This window comes from Lepidothrix coronata, unplaced genomic scaffold (assembly GCF_001604755.1).
Source record: "Lepidothrix coronata isolate B3197 unplaced genomic scaffold, Lepidothrix_coronata-1.0 Scaffold13, whole genome shotgun sequence".
Classification (NCBI taxonomy): domain Eukaryota; kingdom Metazoa; phylum Chordata; class Aves; order Passeriformes; family Pipridae; genus Lepidothrix; species Lepidothrix coronata.
In genome coordinates this window covers 487,891-507,438 of record NW_016690193.1, presented here as the reverse complement: position 1 = coordinate 507,438, position 19,548 = coordinate 487,891, and the positions used below count along the sequence as shown (strand labels likewise).

Genomic DNA, 19,548 nt, shown 5'->3' with positions numbered 1-19,548 from the left:
ATTAAAGACATTTACATTTTAGTACGTATTACTAACTGGCATGTTGATAGCTCAGTTAAGCCTTACTTATTCCCACCTCTGGTTTGCCAAACTTCAGAATTTAAAATGATTACTGTACCTTTCACAGTGCCAGAGATACTCCTTGTATAAAAAGGAGAAAGACAGCTTTCAAGTGAATGACAAGGACTTCAAGAATATAAATTAAAGACGAAATGCAATAGACACAACAGCGAAAGGTTTCACACAGCACAAGTATAATGACTGCTCAAGAATCCCCTGCAACCAGAAAAAAAAAAAAAGGTTTTTTCCTTTCTTATGGTCAAGCTAACCTGTCATCTCATACTTCCATTACATTATGTGTGATTACCTATTTCCTTATAAAACTGCACCCTAGTCAGAGCCCAGCCTTTGTCAAATGGTAAATAGCTAAATTGCTTTCCTTTCTGTTTTGAAATCCCAAGCTGCCAAGCCACAGGCAATTTCCAAGGTAATCAGTAAAATGTCTCTAGCATCATAATTTTTAAAAAAATTCTCACTTTCTTTCATAATTAATGCCCTACAAGTAAGACCAGAGCACTCACATGTACGTGAAACAGGTTCAGAAGTTTCTAAGGGACTTAATGACTCAATTATTTCTCCAAGAAAAGGGAGGCAAAGTCTAAAGTTAAGTGTAAGATTCTTAAGATTAAAGACTCTGTGAGATTAAAGCAACAAATCAAAGTAGTAGTTATTATCCAGAGTTTCATGTTAACTGCCAAAGGTAAATGACAGGTCACACTGTAGAGACTCATGCTCCTATTCTGCCTAGAGTCAAGATAAGCACCCCAAGCCCATAGCTATGGGAAAATATCACAAGCACTTCAGCTAGCAGCTATTTCAGAGAGCCGGAGAGAGAGAGAGGGAGAGAGAGAGAGAGGTGTGTGTGTATATATATGTATAGCCTTCCTGTCCTTATCTTAAATTAGAAAAGCCTGAAAACCAGGAGGATTACGGTCAGTGAACTCCCCAGTTCATTTCAGATTTCTCTTCTGGTAAGAAACAATAATATTACTTTGGGTTGATGCAACTTGATCTATTTCTGCTTTGCTGCTAAACAGTGCTTATTTCAGAACATTAAAATTTGCATTCCATCCTCACTATCTGGAATCACACCCTGAAGACTACAGCAAGGAGAAAAACTTGTGTGTTGTTCTAGGTCCACTAAGAGTGAGGCAACCAGGACAGGGCCACACGTGGCCACACAGGGCTGCTGATTCTCACCAGCCAGAAAGAGCAGCTGACTCCCAAGCAAGACTTCCTGGATTTCCAGTAGCTTTGCATGTGAGTTTGTTACATGAGGGTAAAACTAAGCAGTATCAAGAGGGGACTCATAAGCAAGCTAAGAGCTTAGCAGTCTGGGAATTTGTTTTTAGCCAGCTGAAGACCTACTTTGATAGTGTGAGAGGAAGAAGCTCTCCCCCCCACTCAGCCTCCCTGGTTTCCAAGGTGGTCTTTCAGTGCCTACTATGCCTGCAGAAGATTCTCACTTTCCTATCATTTGTCTTATCTCCACAACATATCAAACTGCACAGCTTTTTCTTTGGTATTGGTTAGTTGTACATTACACTACTTTTGTTCAACTTTCTGTAACTCCTGGACATGTGGCACCCAGTTATCAAAAACTAGCACAGTATTTATTCATACCAACCGGGAATACAAATGCAGCCATTGAGGCCACATTCATGGCTCTCCCAAAGGGCTTTATTAACCTAAAGATAATTTTTTCCTTTAAAAGAAGTCTCTTACACTCTTATCAGCATGGTGAACAGCTGCATATGGGGACAGATCCATCATGTATTCCAGCAATCACCCAAATCCACCTGACCAAAGTCATCAAAATAGTAACAATTAAGTTGACAAAAGAAGGGGAAAAATATAAACATAGCATTACAAAGATTTGCGTTTGTCATCTGTTCTGCTTCTCCAGCACACTGTTGCGCTAAGCAAAACAGATTGTCCTCTCTGCCTATGAGATTAAAACCAAACAAAAATCCTCTGGCTAATGAAGTTTCCTTCGATTCATAAAATCAGCAAGGCAATAGTTCCTCCACGCAGAGACACTGGAAGGTCGGCTCAAACACACAGATTTAAGAGCACAGAACTGCCTGTGCCTAGCCAGAAATGTGTCTTCAAAGCACACATGTGCGCAGAGACATCCCTGTTCCTCCTTTCCCAGCCACCCACCATCTCAGACCACAAAATGTCAAACCCCCTCCAGTAGCATCTCTTAAGATAAATTATTCACTTTTTCCACGTGCTGCACTGCACTTAAGCACCACAGGTTCGTAAGGAAACAACATTTGTGTAGGAGAGTGGGCTTGTCCTCCTTAGCCTTGGAGCTCCTGAACCTGCTAGCTAATTTCAACTCAATCTTGAGATGGTACAGGTCTGAAGGCTACGATGTTCTTGTATATCGAATGGAAAAATTGGGGGCTGGACAAAAGAGAGATGCAAACTGACAGCCCCAGGGAGGAAAAGGCAATGGCTCACCCACTCCCAGAGACAGGCACACAGACAGTCCTTGCACTACCAACTGGGGATTCACTGACACTTCCCACTCCCAGCTCAACATGGCATTTCCTGTGGGCAAGGACAAGGATGACCAGGAGAATATTTGTCACATGTCTGCAGAAAAAACAGTCATGTAGGTCTATGAGCCATCTAACTATGACAACCTGTCCTATGCAACCTATAATCACATCACTACAGGCCACCTGAATATAAACATCAAGAAAGGCTGTTAAGGGATCTTTTAACTCTTCATCAGTTTTGTGCATACCTTAAATTTACATAGAACAGAGAGTTCCCATAAGGCAACACTCATGTTTCCTGGAGTTCCAGAGCAATTCAGCCCAAAACAAAGTAGACATTTCAGAGAAAGCATAACAATCAACCACTTCTCCCATATTAATTTAAATAAGGAAAATCCCACTTCCTCATATTCCAAAAAGTCAATCCAAAACACTTGTAGGTTTAACAAAACATTCTGCAAAACCTAGTAGATAGAAGAGGGTTGCTGTAGCTATAAAATGGCTCAAGCTTTCACAGCACGTTACAGGTCTAAAGGTAGAAAATCGAAGTACGTTAGTTGTAAAGCTGCTTCAGCAATGATGTTTGGATTTTCTGTACTGTTTAAGTCTATCAGAGGGGAGCTCAGCAGGGCAGATGTGATCGGCATCACAAAACCAAGATACAGCACCGCAGACTTGCTGCTTTTCTCTCCATGACTTCTTATGTACCTTACTCTTGCATCCTACACCAATGACACCATTTCCATAATGACATCTCCCTCTCACTCTCAATTTGCATTTCAATAATCCCAGAGATCTCACCTATATTTTTCTATTACCACCTCAATTTTACAGGTATTCTATATAGCCTATATCTTCTCTAACAGTGTCTGAGATGTCAAAAAAAAAAGCCCTGCAAATTAAGGGTTCAGTTTCTTTGTTTCTAGACTTAACACTTGACTGTTAAGAGCAATCCAGGCTGGGCAGCCCTTCATAATAAGGGTAAGCAACCCTTCTGCTGGAGCTCTGCAGAGCAAGAAGGACAGACCCCTGGGGCAGGAAAAGAAAGGCTTCAAGGAAGCTGTTGGGAACTCTCCTCTTGATCTTCAACACTCTTCCAACTCCCTTAGCTTGCCTGGAGGTGCTCACAAACATATTTCCTTGGTTGAGCATTCAGGAACATCAAGACAATTTCATGATGAGCTTGCCCAACTTCATCACTACAAGCAGCTGACCAACCAAAACAGGAAACTCAGCCAAATGAAAAAGAGCCCAGAGAGAGAGGAAAAAACCAATGAAAGGATAGAGCAGAGGAAGGAGGGAGAGGCAGGAGAGATTTCAACTGAATTCACTCTGTAATCTGAGCACAAAACAACGGCAGAAAAAAAATAACCAGGAAAGGAAGTCTCTTTCAGGAATCAGATCAGAAAAAAGCTAAAACCAACCAAAAAGAGAAAGCAAGTAGGAAGTAGTCCTCTGAATAGAAAAAAACCAGTTTGTATGCTAGAAGAAGAGCCACAAAAACTGCTGAATTTTGCTGCAGTTGTAACCATGCTGTATTCTAAACTTTTTGAAAGCATTGGCTTCCGTCTGGAGTACGGATGCAAGAGTAATTTAGTGGTCACTAGCAGTGTAACAGCAAAGTTGTGGGACAGGAGCATGCCTACTGAGGGACTGAGATGCCCATACAGCTCGTGCAGGATGGCCAGGGAATGGCAAGGTCCAAGCTCTGTTTCATCCTTCTGTGCCTGAATCTTCCTCTGCCACTGCAATTGCATATGCCCTGTAAGAGATGTCCCCAGTAAGAAAAACCCTGCCTGGTGACATTGGGTAGGTCACCAGCTGAATAGCTACCAGTTTCCTGAACACTCAGACCAGCACAAATGAAGGTCTGCAGACAAGGACTTAGAGGGCTGGGACATGCACAAATACAGAAACCTGAGCAATATGCCAGAGCAGCAGAGCTGACCACAACCTGCATGGCATAGGGAACACTGACCATCTGTTGCTCTCTCACCTAATTTATCTGCTTCCTCAGGAGCTGGGGCTTTCTCTCTAGTGTCTCTGCCTCTTGCTTCTCTCATCTTTATGGATTTTCATTTGAAGTTACACAGAGCAGGCAAAGGAAATTAAAACTACTGCAATGGAAGAAGAAAAGCAGTCAGCAGCTATTTTTGAGGTGGACACTGCATAGTGGCAGACAAAGACATAAAATTCCCATCCCTCCCGCACAGTTTGCAGCTTTGGCATATTTCTCTAAGTTGCCCTCCTTTTTAGTCTGCACTTGCTTTCATAATACACTCCCACTTGTATTCCAGATGAGATCATTTCCACATCCTGTTCCTGTTATCAGGACCATGAAAGGAAGACCTTCTACATGGAGCCAAGCAGACCAGATAATAGCACCATTTCCTTTCATCTTTTTCAACTGAAAAGTAGATCTGTGTTTAACAATGGCTGACTTCAACTGCTGTGTTTCTACCTGCTCGGACTTATCCAATACTATTATTAATATTAGTCTCTTTTAAAAACTTAAAAAAAATAAGATTCAGTCACTTGCCTGCAGACCATGGAGTCAGGCAGTTAAGTTGTATAAATTCACCAATCACCACATATGTTTTTATAACACATGGAATAAGTCATTCATCCATTTCCTCTTTTTTCTTTTGCAAGGAAAAATAGTCAAAACGCAAGAAAAACAATAGACAGTTGACAAGTTTGAACACTTCAGAATTCTTAAAAAAATAAAAAATACATTTTGCATTATGCATTTCTCAGAAATGATACAAAATGCAAATCGTACTGAAATTTCCGAAGCAAAACAGTTCAGCCCAGAAGCTGCCTGCCACGTCTCTGATAGCTATTTCTTTGTCATTATCAGGCAAGTTGTTTTGACAGTTTCACTTCTATGCTGACTGTAAATCCGTGAATATTTAATGGCTGATTCAACTGGAACAACTACCAACAATACTCATCAGGCTTGGAGCATGAAGATTTAGCCAGGGTCCAATAGCTAAATGCTGAAAACCTGTATTAACTTTGCTCTTTACATATTATTTGTGTAATTCATTTGGATTTTATAAAATAACTGTAAACTAGAAGACTAAATTAACGATGTGCTTCCTAAGCTCAACCCTTCAAAGTACAGTTGCATTTAAACAAAAACAAAACAGTTCAAATGTAGAAAAGCACAAGAGGTTTCTGAAAATTAAACTGGCAAAAAGAGCAAATATTTTTATATGACTCCAGATTTCCTAGGTCTCCATGAAGTGCTGCTTCTTTACTCCAAACCTTTAGTCCATATTGCTGTTTAGCTCCTATCACAGAAAGAAGGTCACATTCCTGTCTCACTACAGCCAGTGCCTGAGAAGCAGCTGCTGTGATTGGTCCTGCACTTTCAGCCTGTGACAGACAGCTGCTGACTGACACCTGCCAAGAAAGCATAAGGGAGTGCCCTGAGACAGCCCTTGGCACCTCCTCACCTCACATTCTCTGAAAGAAGCCTCCGATTCAACTGCCTGACTCTGCGTGGTAATCACAGTTGGCATCCTAAATATGAGACAGAATGAACACCTGGCATCTTAATCCTTTCCAGTGTTTTATTTTCAACTGCTGAGTGTTTGGGCACAGACAGTAAAGAGCACCTCTGGCCAGAAAATAACAGCTGCCAGTATTTGCTGCTCAATAATAAAGCAGTGAGCGTGCCAAAAGATGTTTTTGAAAAAACTGCTTTGCAGAAGAGGAAAAGGTTGGAGGCAGGAAATATGTTCTTATATTTTAGAGCCCTTACAGATAATTTGATTATAAGTCTCTTATTCATAGTATAATTGAGCATCTCTGATCCTCAGACAATTGCTGCAGGCAGGGAAGAACCATTATTTCTTTATCAACTTTGAAAAACCAACACAGTTTAAATAATTTAAGTTACTTAAAGGTAACACAGAAAACTTATGGTGGAGCAAAGAAGAAAACCTGAGTATCATCTCTGCATTATATGTGAAAGAGTGCTGTGTGCTTTCCTGTCCTAGGACTCAACAGAAAAAAAATTCTACCAAGATAAACATTACATTTCAAACTACCAACCTACAACTTCTTAATTTTAAATCTGTAGTGTCTAAATCCTACTTCTTCTGTAAGTGCATGCATTTGTTGACTTTAATATTTATCAAAGGACCTTATTCTTTTGGAGAGTTGTCACATCTGCTGCCTGTATTTTTGTGGCATAGCAGATCAGCTGTCAAGAAAAAAGAACCACACTGAAACCAAGAACTTTTCTTAACCCCTACAAATGGCCATCATGGTCCAACAATAGTCCAGCTAGATCAACATTCTCCCACCCAACCATGGGTGGGCAAATCCCTTAGGGGTGCCCAGTGAGGAATGAGAATAGGGTAAGAATGTTTTCATTCACTTTCACAGCACAGTTTATATGTCTCCTCTCTGAAAGTCCAAAATATAAATACTTTTTATGTGGGTTTCCCAAAATACAGCAGCTTAACATCCTTGCACACTATGATTCTGCTTTGTCTCACAACTATCACTGCAAAGATCAGATGTATGAAAGATACTCAGCAACTTGGTTTTAGCAGATCCAATTTCATAGACTTCTGATATTTTCCTAAACATAGAAAACAGCTGCATCAAATGGAAGAAACAAGTGCAGGGGCTGCACACACTGCAGCCAACTCAACTTTGGACTCTGGCCTGCTTCAGGTAGACTTCTGTCATGCCTGCATACTTCAGTGACTGTAACCAGCAGAAAATGCAACATTCTCAAAGGATAATACCAAGGAAGAGCAGTAAAGCTCTAAGAAAGAGTCCCTGGCAAAGGACTCTTTGTTGTGACCACACAGCTTCAGCCTGACCATCAGACAAAGAGGCAGGTCGGAGAAAGTCTCTCTCTGCCTGCACTCAGCTCCTGCTCACATTTTGGCTGACAAGTAGCCCACCCCAAGGCCTCATGTATGCTGGGAGCAGTGCCATTAGGATAAAGCAAGAGCAACGCCCTAACAGGACACCTTGGGCAGGAAGGGCTGAAGGTCATTAGCTGTAGCTTGCTGTCTCCTGCAGCCACCGTCCTTGCATTATGATTGCCTGGCATTTTTGGGGAATCCTAGGGAAATAGCATAGCTCCAACTTCCAAACAACTTCTGAAGCAGATCCAGCAGCAGTTGGACTGCTGAGACTTTTTTGCTTCCCAGTGTGACACAGGGATGCCCTCCTTGTGAGGTCGCTGCTTTGCTCACAGGTGCACAAGTTACAAATCAGAGAACTTGTCAATGTTACCTATGTTGCCTTTAAAGTAACTTAAATTATATTAACTGTGTTGGTTTTTCAAAGTACATAAAGTAGTAATTGTTCTTCCCTGCCTGCAGCAATTGTCTGAGGATCAGAGACAGAGATGCTCAATTATACTGTGAAGTCTAATCAAATTAGCTGTAAGGGCTCTAAAAGATAATCACTCATGAATTAAGTGAAATCATGATGAATTAGTAAAATCATGTTAGACTAGTCTGTACAAAGAGGATTGAGCTCAACTGACATATTTGTTTGCTTTCTTTCATAATGAGCTCATTAAATAAAGCTTAGTTTATAGACTACATTGTCCTGTAAATTTGAGAGATTGAAAAGGACTGTAACTCTCTCTTTCCTCCAGCCTGCTGTTTAAGGATGAGGAGAGAGGCAGGACTTTGCCAGGTTTATAAATCAGCATTTGTCTGTAGGACCCAAGACAGCACAGTTACCTCTTGTTGCGCTGTGTGTCCTCCACACTAGATTCAAACAACGCTGACAGCTCATGTGTTTAACATCACGGGATAGAGACTTCAACTGCCTTTGAGATTCTCAACATCTATGCCACTGGATTTCACTGGGACACAAGAGGAACTTGTAGTTATTAATCTCTTTTATCAAACAGCTCTATGTTTTCAGCACCAGTGAGACAACAAGGCCTGGGAACAGAAAACAAAACAACAAACCACTGGCCACTTCAGAAACGCATCTTGTATTCTGCATATGCAAAACATAAGGTACACATAAGCACAGTCTCTGTTCAGTAGCAGCAGCTGCAGGGTCATCTTAGCAGCTGTGTGAACACACAGCAGGTGTTGCTATACTGCTGCTGCTCTTCCATTTCCACGTAACAGACATTTTGGACCTCTGTAGGCACATTAAGCATTGCAGTCCAGAGGGAGAAACCAGGGTGAGCATGAAGGGGGCTGTGAAGGAGAACATCAGCAAATCAAGCCAGCAAACTCATGACCATGGCTGCAGAAGTGACGTAGATATGGAGAGGCCTTGCATAATCGCTGCACCCACTGATACAACACTAACACAAGTTAACACCAGGTCCACAGGACTCTTTCTTTTACAAAAAGAAGGCTAAAGAGAGATAAGATGGACTGCTGAACTTGCAGCTGATAAACAGCAAAATCCAACCACATCAAACCACTAAATGCATGTCCACTTTCATAACCACCCTATTATGGCCAGCAGAAAATTGCAGAAATGAACACAGAAGCAGAACACTCTTATGCTGTGCTACATCAACTCTACAGCTCAAGCAGAAACTTTGTTTTCCAGTGACTCTCAATAAATACTCAATGTATTCTAGTTGCTTTTTTTAAAGGAACCAGATATTAATCATCCTTGCTTAAGAAGCAAGACCCTTTGCAGCCATTTCCCTGGAAAACTATGTCCTATGCATGGTTTATTACCTTATATTAATAAGGATGGCTGAAGAAAAATGAGACTAAGAGCTGTCTGCTTCTGATAAATTTTTAACTACCAGAATCATGCCAAGGTACTTCTCAGCTTGCTTCTCCTTAACTTTACTTCAGCATTATGCTTTTGTCATCCCCCATGGTCTGAAGCTGAGAGCATATCATATTTAGCAATGCAAGAATACTCCTCCTCTAGGACATTAATAGATCCTACTAATATATTATGGTAGCATTTACTCTGAGATGAACTCCAGTCGCTCCTCGTATCTGTTCAGATAACGAATCATCTGAATGTTGGTTCTGCACTTGTTGCTTTATGAGCTTCAGCTGCACAGATCAGAAAAACTCCTTTTTTCAACTATTAGGAGAGTGAAAGAACAATTCTTAACCTCTGAAGTTGTTCAGAGGAGACAAAAGGATGGCACTTCACAGTCAGAGATCAAGTGCTCTCCAGCTGAGCACAGAACCAGGGCGGGGAAGGGCAGATGATGAAAAAAAGGAATCAGACAATTCCAGGCTCTAGCAGCTACAGGGAATGGTCAGTAGCAAGCACAGAGCAGCCCCAATCTTTGCACCCTTCTGAGGATGCAAAACAAGTCCTGGCCACTCTCTGTTCCAGTGCCCAAAGCTCCACACAGCAAGGACTACATGACCTAGTCATCTCCTTCTCTGAGGAGTTTGAAGGAGCGAATGGTTGTCATTACAACTATCACTTTTCCCTCTTCCTTTTCCTCTTTCCTTATATCTTTAGCCTGTTAAAATTATACTTACCATATCCAGCATGTTCAGACCTCTCTAGGAAAAAGAGTACTTGTTCCTCCTGTCGGCACTCAAAACTGAAAGAGGATCCCTGGATCAGCTCACAGAAAAGAACAGGCACTAAAAAACCCAAGTGCTGGAGTTACAGAGTCTGAATCTATAAATTTATTTGCTAAGAAAATCAAGTACATTCATAATTACTAAAATGCCACAAAGGTATCAAATGCAAAGCATTAATCTGAAGTGCAGTTCTGGACACACCTGTGGGCCTAAACAACACTGCAATTTATTTTTATGACTTTTATGTGCCAATGCAAAGATAGGACAAAGCAGCTTTCTTTTATAACTCCAATTTGCAGCAAAACTCCACATTGGACTGTTTTCAGCAGAAGAAACATCTGGGGATTTTGATGAGGATTTTAAGCATCATTTATTTCTGTAACTCCACTTCAACTGCCACCAGCACCATTAGAACAGTAATGCCAGGACTGCATTCCCAAAGATACCTTCAGATCCATGGCAAGCAGATCTCATTACTACATCATCTGTTTCACTTCTGCAGGTATTTTACAAGCACGAGTTCAATTTATTTTGGCATTGGTATCAACAAAACAGATAATTATGTTGCATTTGGCAGTGGGCAAGAAAAGCAGCTTCCAGTTTGGCCTCTGTCCTTTCTACAAACTAGACATCAGAATCCCACGGTGCTGGTGCAAAAAGCAGCACTATGGCTAGTGTTGAAGACTGTCCCGGCAGGCTGGCACAGGGCCGGCGTCCCAGTGCATTGATAGCCATCAGCTCCCAGCTCCTGACTCCCACAGAGCTCCACACTGAACAGAAACTGAGTCACCGCCTCACTTAGAGGCAAGATATGCCAATTAATTGGCTGGCAGCATTATGCTTCTTTGAGAGACAGCACCTCTGGCTTCCACCGAATACCTATTAGAATGCTTAACCTCTGCTTTAGCAAAGAAAAAGACAATTTGATGTGTCAAAAGAAAATTTGACATGTTACTCTTGGCAAGCTGCTCACCTTGATCCACAGCATCACCAAAGAGAGGTCATTAGTTTCCAGCTGGCTCAACACTGGATATAGCTCCTGTCTCACTGTAATTAAGATCTTAAAGATGGAGTTATGTATTTTTAATATGTTTTCACATTAGCTCTGCTAAGGCATTCTCAGCACTAGAAAGAGCTTATTGATATAGCTATCATCAGGAAACATCTCTACACAGACACCAAGTATATAACTATGGGAGTACCTTAGCTATTGCTACTGGCTCTAAAGTGCCTAATTTAAAAAAAATAATTCCACTCAACTTTTCTTCCCCATTAATAAAAAGTCAGCAGCTGCAATACAGAAAATGATCAATGAATAGCAAAATCTACTGTCAATTACATAACTACATATTGAGAGAATGTTTATTAGAGCATCACTCCAAACATTCTTTTCAATTTCTTAGTATTTTAAGTACCATACCCCAAATTAAATGTGTAAGTATATAAGTATATATAGAACATATATATATGTAAAATATTGGCCAAGTCACAAAAGGCAGACGCAGGGATGCAGGGACTGGGAGAATGAAGAACCATTGCCCGCTGTAGGAAAGGATCAAGTTCAAGACCATCTAAAGAACCTGAATGTGCACAAGTCCATGGGATGATGCCTATGGATTTTTTGATTTTTAGCTTTTTGTAGATTTTAGAAGTAGCAGTATTATATCCCTTACCAGTTATTTTCCAGTAAAAGTAACGGCAGTAGCTTAACGGTTGCACATACCAAACCCCGACCCATATCACTCCCTCAAAATTCCGTTAGCTTGTTTAGACTTCCCTCGAGGTAGCCCTTCATTCTGCTTAAGAACATCTGCACCCTGGGCTGGACAAAAAGAGACCACAAAGGCACAGTGACCTTCAAGCCCAGAACTTTGGAGAAGCTCCAAGGATTGTATGTGCTGTGATGAAGAGGAGGCTGAGGAAGAGGGGGTCCCAGAGCCCCCTGCCTCGATTTCCAGAGGGACATGCTGGGGGGAGGTGCTGAAGGTGGATAAATCTGAGACTGGATGGGTTAACACCTTAAATTGTGGAATCCCGTAGACACAGGAGGCACATCATGTGTATTCCTGTAGGCCTCAGGCCTGAAATTAAAGGATCTACCCTCTTTATCTTATCTTATACATTAAGTTGGCTCTAAGTCCTGTTTTTCTGCAGTCTCTTAAGGCAACAGGACCTGATGAAATTCATTTGATGGTCCTGAGGGAGCTGGCAGATGAAGTTGCTAAGTCACTATCCATCATATTTGAAAAATCATGGCATTTGGGTGAAGTTCCTGACAACTGAAAAAAGGGAAATATAACTCCCATTTTTAAAAAGGAGAAAGCGGAAGACCCAGGGAACCACAGACCAGTCCATCTCACCTGTGTACCAGGTAAGATCACGGAGCACATTCTCCTGAAAACTATGCTAAGGCACATGGAAAACAGAGATGATTGGAAACAACCAACATGGTTTCACTAAGGGTAAGTCATGCCTGACAAATTTGATGTCTTCCTATGGCAAAGCCACAGCATTGATGGACAGGGGCAAAGCAACTGACATCATCTACCTCGGTTACCTATAGTTGTGCAAAGCATTCAACACTGTTCCACAACACCCTCGTCTCTAAATTGGAGGGACATGGATTTGATGGATGGACCACTCAGTGGATAAAGACCTGGCTGGATGGCTGCATGCAAAGAGTTGTGGTCAATGAATGGCTCATTGTCCAGGTGGAGAACAGTGACGAGTGATGTCCCTCAGGGACTGGTACTGGGGTCAATACTGTTCAACATCTTCGTCCGTGACATGGACAGTGGGATCAAGGGCACTCTCAGGAAGTTCACGGATGACACCAAGCTGTGTGGTGCAGTCGACACACTGGAGGGAACGGATGCCTTCCAGAGGGACTTGGACAGGCTTGAGAAGGGGACTGATGCAAACCTCATGAAGTTCAAGAAAGCGAAGCCCAAGGTCCTACACTCGGGTTGTCGCCATCCCAGATATACCTACAGGTTGGAGAGAGAAGTGATGGAGAGCAGCCCTGTGGAAAAAGACTTGGGAGTGATGATCAATGAAAAACTCAACACAAGCCAGCAGTGTGCACTCACAGCCCAGAATGCCAACCATATCCTGGGCCGCATCAAAAGGACTGTGGCCACCAGGTCTAGGGAGGGGATTGTCCCCGTCTACTCTGCTCTCAAGAGACCCCACCGGGAATATGGCATACAGTTCTGCTTCCCCCAGCGTAAGAAGGACATGGAACTGTCCGAGCAGGTCCAGAGCAGGCCACAAAGATCATACAGGGACTAGAGCACCTTCCCTATGAAGGCAGGCTGAGAGAGTTGGGGTTGTCCAGTCTGGAGAAGAGAAAGTTGCATGGAGACCTCAAAGCAACCTTTCAGCATCTGAAGAGGTCCTACAAGGAAGCCAGAGAGGGACTCTTCATCAGGAACTGTAGTGACAGGACAAAGGGGAATGGCTTCAAACTGAAAGAGATTAGATGTTAGGAAGAAATTCTTTACTGTGAGGGTGGTGAGGCACTGGAACAGCTTGCCCAGAGAAGCTGTGGATGCCCTGAAAGTGTTCAAGGCCAGGTTGGATGGGGCTTTGAGTAACCTGGTCTAGTGAAAGGTGTGGCGAAAGGTGTAGTGAAACACCATGGCAGGGTGTTTGGAAAGAAATGATCTTTCCAACTCAAACCATTCTATGATTCCATGATGACAGTATGCTATTTTAAGCTTAGAACTTTCAAAGCAAACAGAAAACAGTTAGTAACTGCTCTAAGTTAAAATGTGATTATAAATATTATGTCTCCTGCTTGTCAAAGTGTCCCAAAAAGTATAGTATAGTTACATCAACAAAGCCTCTCAGTATAGGAACATCTCATATATGCAAAACAGGTAAATAATTATACTGATTCTTTTTCCTTCAAAGATGTTAAACTAAGATAACACCAGTTCCTTGGCTTTTACCAAATCTGGGACATGGGCTGTTTGTTACAGGCTTGAAAAGGCAGAATTCCTACAGCTGATAGATTTATATCAGCAGAAGTAGTACTTTCACTGATACATCTTTCTTAATTCGAGCAGAGTTTGTAAATTTTACTAACAAAACGATATCTGCTCAACCTATTCTGTGTTAAACCATGGTAGTACGATTCACTGACTTCTGTTATGTAGGAGAGGTTGAATACTAAAACTGGAAGTATTTTTAGTTTTTGAGTGAGACCAAAAAACACTTTGACAGAAAATATCTGAAAAAATAACAAGGCAATAATCAAACTTCCTTTGCTATAAAATCAATTTGATGCTGAAACCCATTCCCTTCTGAAACACCACCATTCACATTCAGTCAAGTCAATCTTTAACTTAGGTCAATACTGCTGACCAAGTTAAAAAAAAATAAATTTAAGAAGTCCAATCCCAGAGAGTAAAACATAGCCATCAGCAATTCACAGACAGGTACACGCCCCAAATCCTTGTGCTATTTACTTCAGACCGTCTGTAATTGCTTGTCTACAGGATAAGAATCTCAGTTTTTATAAAAGCATGTATTATCCCCTTGAGTATGAAAGAGCTTGGAAAAAACCCTCTATTAAAATACATCTCAAAGGCTCAAATCTCAATGGAAGACAAGTACAGAGAACCATAATATTTTGTTTAGAAAATAAGTACCTAATGTTTCTGAGAAGTAATGACATTTAAAAAAAAAACATACACACACACAAAATATTTAAGAACTGCTTGCTGTCAAGTGACTGAAGAGGACACAGAGGACACTGACTGCTAGAAACACAGAGAGGAAAAATTTTCTATACCCTATAACCTACTTCGGTTAAGGAATTATTTTTTGTTTCTGTTATCTTGTGCATTTGACGTTTGGACAAAAAGCTGCATCCTGAGGCAACAGCCTGAAACAAGCTCTGGCATCAGTGCTCTCTTCCCAGCCTGGTGAGAAGGTACACACTACATGCACAGCACACAATACAGACAGGCTTTCTGGTCCAGGTGCACCATCACACTGAGCAGCTATATGCTGCTTCCAGGTTCCCAGCTAGTCTCTCCATATGGACAGTTTTTTCTGGATATACCAGCCCACTCAGAATGAGCCACAGTGAAAAGATAATCATGCCCACAGAGCCCAATCTGCATCCAAGACCATCTGCAATATGAAATGCAGACACCCAGGACTATACAACTCACCATCCTTCTCAGAGAAATGGAGAAAATGAGACCGGCCAGGCTCTCAGACTGACTGTTGCTCTGTTGTCAGGAAGGAATACAGTAGAACCTGAGCTGAGTTCCCTACAGTCACACAGTTAAAAGGATTCTTGTAAATCTTTCTCATATTATAAAACTTCTTGAGAAAAATACAGTCTGGAGAAGCTGCAGTAACTTATTGAGTCCTAAAGGTCCTTATTAGGAGTTTTTTCCCAGAGTGCAAAACAGCGTCTGAATTTTTTCACTGATGGTTTATTAAAAGTCTAGAAAATTCTAAAAAATATCTGATTAACAACAAGTAAGTAATAGAGAATCATAACAATCTTTGCAATGTGTTATCCTGGAAAAAGTACAAAGGAAAAATACAGTCACAATCTCTTTGACACCACAGGATTTTGCTGCGGTATGCTTTGTCAGTGTGCCAGTTCCGAGAGTGAGGATTTGATATGGATTAATAAACATATTGAAAAAACTCTTTCCTCACTTGTCTGTGGCTACACAAAAAAGTGTATATGTATATATATATATTTATACCAGAGTATACAGAGACCGATTAGTCTCTGTAGGTTGTTTTCCCCATATTTTTATTGTCTTTCACTCTCAGAATAAGATGAAGTTCAGCTAAAAACCTACCGTCTGCCATATTTACCTACTGCAGCTGCAGTCTCTGAAGCTACATGCAAACCACTGAAATTTAAACAGAAGCATTAAGTAACACTATCAAACTAACTCAAACAAAAATGGATACCCTGAATGGTCTTCGCTGATGAGGGGTTATAAGTACTACAGAGTGCATGTTACACCAGCCAGAGCATGGTACAACAAACTAGTAAAGACACAGACAAACTGCCCACTAAATATTGATAGCCTGGACTAAACAAAAGAGTCCATAAATCTGTGCTTTCACCACTGCCTTGGAATAAATGCTGTAATTTCACTCCCTATGTGCTGTTGGGCTTCAGAGAAATTTCCCTGAAGTGAGACACTGGATTTTTCTGCTTTCATCAGGAGAGGGCAGACATGTAGAGAGCATGAAATCAGGGAACAAAACAAAAACAAGTTCCTCCAACTACAGCTTCCCCCTGAAGTGGATCCCCTGAGAATGTTCCAGGTCTAGGAATAGCCGCTGGCTGACTATTTTTTATGATGGCCACTCCCGGAACTTTGCATTGCTTGTGCATATGGAGTATTTCAAATTTGTGCCACAGAAATACATAAATATTCTCTTGCATGCTTGCAGATAAGATCAGCTTATGCCATAGCAGTATGCACTGACCTATGAACCAGCACATTGCTCCTGGCTTCTAGCAGATCTTGCTGGTCTGAGTGCTGCCATGAAATGTTGTAAATTTTCTTTAAGCTCAAGTCCTTAAATCATGGGATTATGCACACAGAGACTCACCAAAAATCTAGAAACTATTAGGAGCACCACAAAGGCCAAGAGCAGTACCTAGGGGTTTGAATTCGACATTCAAAATTTTTAGCAGCGTATCTGCATCAGCATTTTTGTTTAAGCCTTTTAATAACTTTTGATAGTATCTACCTTATTACGTTACCATATGCAGTTACTTCTTTCATTAGTTATGAATATTCATAACTTGCACAAAAGTTTTTGTAATATGGCAAGAAAACTATTAACTACTGATAGTTAATACCAAGTGAGACAAGATAAGCTATAATTGTTAGTGGTAGAATGCATGGGTTTAAGATCTTACTTTCCAACAACCCAAAGCCATATTTGTATCTGAATACCAATGAGACTACAGTTTTCATTTGCTAGTTTGGGGGAATCCCTAAAGACAGTTGCATCCCTGTTCATGAGAAAAGTAACACGGCCATTGCAGCAGGAAAGAAGAAAACAAGCTACACAAGAAAACAAGCTACAGTATGTGCTGCATTATGAAATGCTGAAGACCAGCACCACTGAGATGGTTTGCTTAGATTAAAATTGTATCAGGGTCTGATTTATAGCTAAATATACTCAGTTTACACTTCCACTGCCATGAAGAACAGCTTGGGGTGAGTACTCCAGGGAGCATGCACAGTTTAACACCTATAACTCAGTTATAGGGCCTGGCTTATTTTATGTCTCTTTAAATTACTCCAGCTCAGTCATATTTCCAGTGTGCTTACAGTCACAGGGCACTGCAAGACCAAGTCTGAAACGTCAACCTTCAAGCAGCAATCTTTTAAGTATGCCTGGTTTTATTATACCAGAAAAGCTACAAACACTGAGTGTTTGGCTTCTGATTAAAGCACACAGATGTAAATATGAATTTAGTTTCATATCCTATAGCATATCAAACTCTATGGCTTCAGATAAATAATGTTATTTAAAATTACTACAATAAAGAACACTGAAGAATGCCTTCACAGCCAACAGATTAAAATGGGTGGAAAAAAGGTAGACAACTCAGTACAGCAATTTCAGTCCCTGCACATTAAATTGGGACTAGCTCCAGCTCCACAAAAAAAATAGTGTTACCTGCCTTAAAAAAACCTGCTTATGCCTGAAAGCCATTGCAGCTAGGTGAGAAACTGTACCAGGCAGAACTGACTGCCAAAGGTACTACTGTGGTGCCAATGCTTGGGAATACGCTCTGGCAGGAATCTTGTCTCAAAATTTTTATTAGAACTTTCTTTGTTTAAATGAGTTTCAACTTACCCTGCAGCAGGTCATCTCCCAAGTCAACTGAGGGCAAAACCCCCAGGAACCTCCCTATTCCAAGCCTTCACAACCTCTTTGTGTGGCACCTTTAGCAAGGCTTACGCTTTGCGATATTACAGAAAACAAATTATGGCTTTAAAAAACTTTTCCAAACCAACAAGCAAACTGCCAAAAGGTGTGCCACAAACATATGTAACATGATGCCTGAATAGTTCAGGACTCATTTAAAAGCAGTCTTTGGGAAGGTGCTAGTAGGAATCCAGGATATTGCCAGCAGCACATAAGATTAAAATGGAAACGCAAACTAAAAGCAAAGGCCCATCTAACACAGAAGCCATGATTCAGCCCTATACTGTATTTGGTTACTGAGCACAAAACCTCCTCGCAAAAGACCTTCAATGACTTGATTCAGTTTTCCTGTTTCAACAGAGTTTGTGGTCATCCAGCAGTCAAAACAGGGGAAAGCAAAAGAGATACACTCACCCTCTCGCCTCTGGCAGCAAAGAGATTGCTCAAGATCACTATTTGCTGTGTTTCCATTCCCTCCCTCCCCAAATTTAAGAGACTTCCTGCTTTTAGTTAAAAATATTAGCATGAGTGTTGCTCTGGAAAAGTATTTACAGAGCTGGGAAGACATGATCTCAGTGTAAACTTTAAAAATTAACACTGTCTTTTAAGAAACTGGTGCGTTAACAACTTTCTGGTAGTTTTATCTGGAATTTTAAAATTCTGAAAAGCTGCAGAGATAGAGAGGAGAGGAGCCAATCCACTGAGAAGCTAAGATAAACTCCCCCACCTTGCTATTTCAAAGTACCTGGTCTACCTAAAACACATCAGCTGTACAGACCACGTATATGGTTCTTACAATACAGCTGCAAAAAGCAACTGCCTTTAAGTTTCAACTATGTTAATAGTGTTGAGTATTTACCTGAGCCACTGATCAAGATCCTTGTCTTCCAACACTCAGCTGATTCAGTATTGCCATCCTTGGGTGCAGCATTCAGGTCAGCAAGACTCTTAACTTTGACTTCTCACACAGCATTACTTTTATTAGACATATTTCTTCAATTTGGCTTCTATTTTTGTAATTACTTTCATTTTACTGATTGCAAACAATTCTTTTATCTAATTTCCTTATCTAGGGCAAGGGAGAAACAGATAGTATCTGTAGAAAAGGAAGATGTACTGCCACATACCCCAGGCTAGCCAAAATCTCTGCTCCGCTCCCAGATGAATCATCACTTCAGCTCCCAGCCTCTACGTAGCTCAGCCTGGAGATTAGCCCACAGCCACACAAATCCTCCCTCCACCCCTGTCAGTGAAATCTTCAGAGGGGTCTGAGCTGCAAACCCATGTTTGTGCTAGGTTTGCTCCTTGGATCAGGAATCCTGTCATGACTATGTCTCATATCAGGGATTCTAGCTTAGAGGGGCTGGAAGAGGAGCAGCTGAGGCCACAGAGGTCCTTAGGAGCATAGGTGCTGCTGCATCTAAGGAGCTTGGCACCTTCATAATTCTATTTCAAACAAACACATAAAGGTGTTTTATAAAAGAAGTCTTTCTTCCACAGATAGCACAATGTTCACAGAT

At 41.2% G+C, this 19,548-nt stretch overlaps 1 protein-coding gene across 3 annotated transcripts in view; it reads right to left on the bottom strand.

Moving 5' to 3' along the window:
• MCUB (mitochondrial calcium uniporter dominant negative beta subunit) overlaps positions 1-19,548 on the bottom strand; it is a 48,778-nt gene that overhangs the window by 21,179 nt on the left and 8,051 nt on the right. Inside the window, exon 1 of one of the 3 annotated variants that reach the window (XM_017805759.1) lies at positions 12,451-12,495. The exons of 1 other annotated variant lie outside the window; for it this stretch is intronic. In XM_017805759.1, coding sequence (XP_017661248.1) covers positions 12,451-12,480 — 30 coding nt within the window. In that variant the 5' untranslated portion in view covers positions 12,481-12,495. Of the gene's footprint in view, positions 1-11,063; positions 11,094-12,450; positions 12,496-19,548 lie in introns of those variants that run through there. One more of the 3 variants, XM_017805760.1, reaches the window with a different exon arrangement.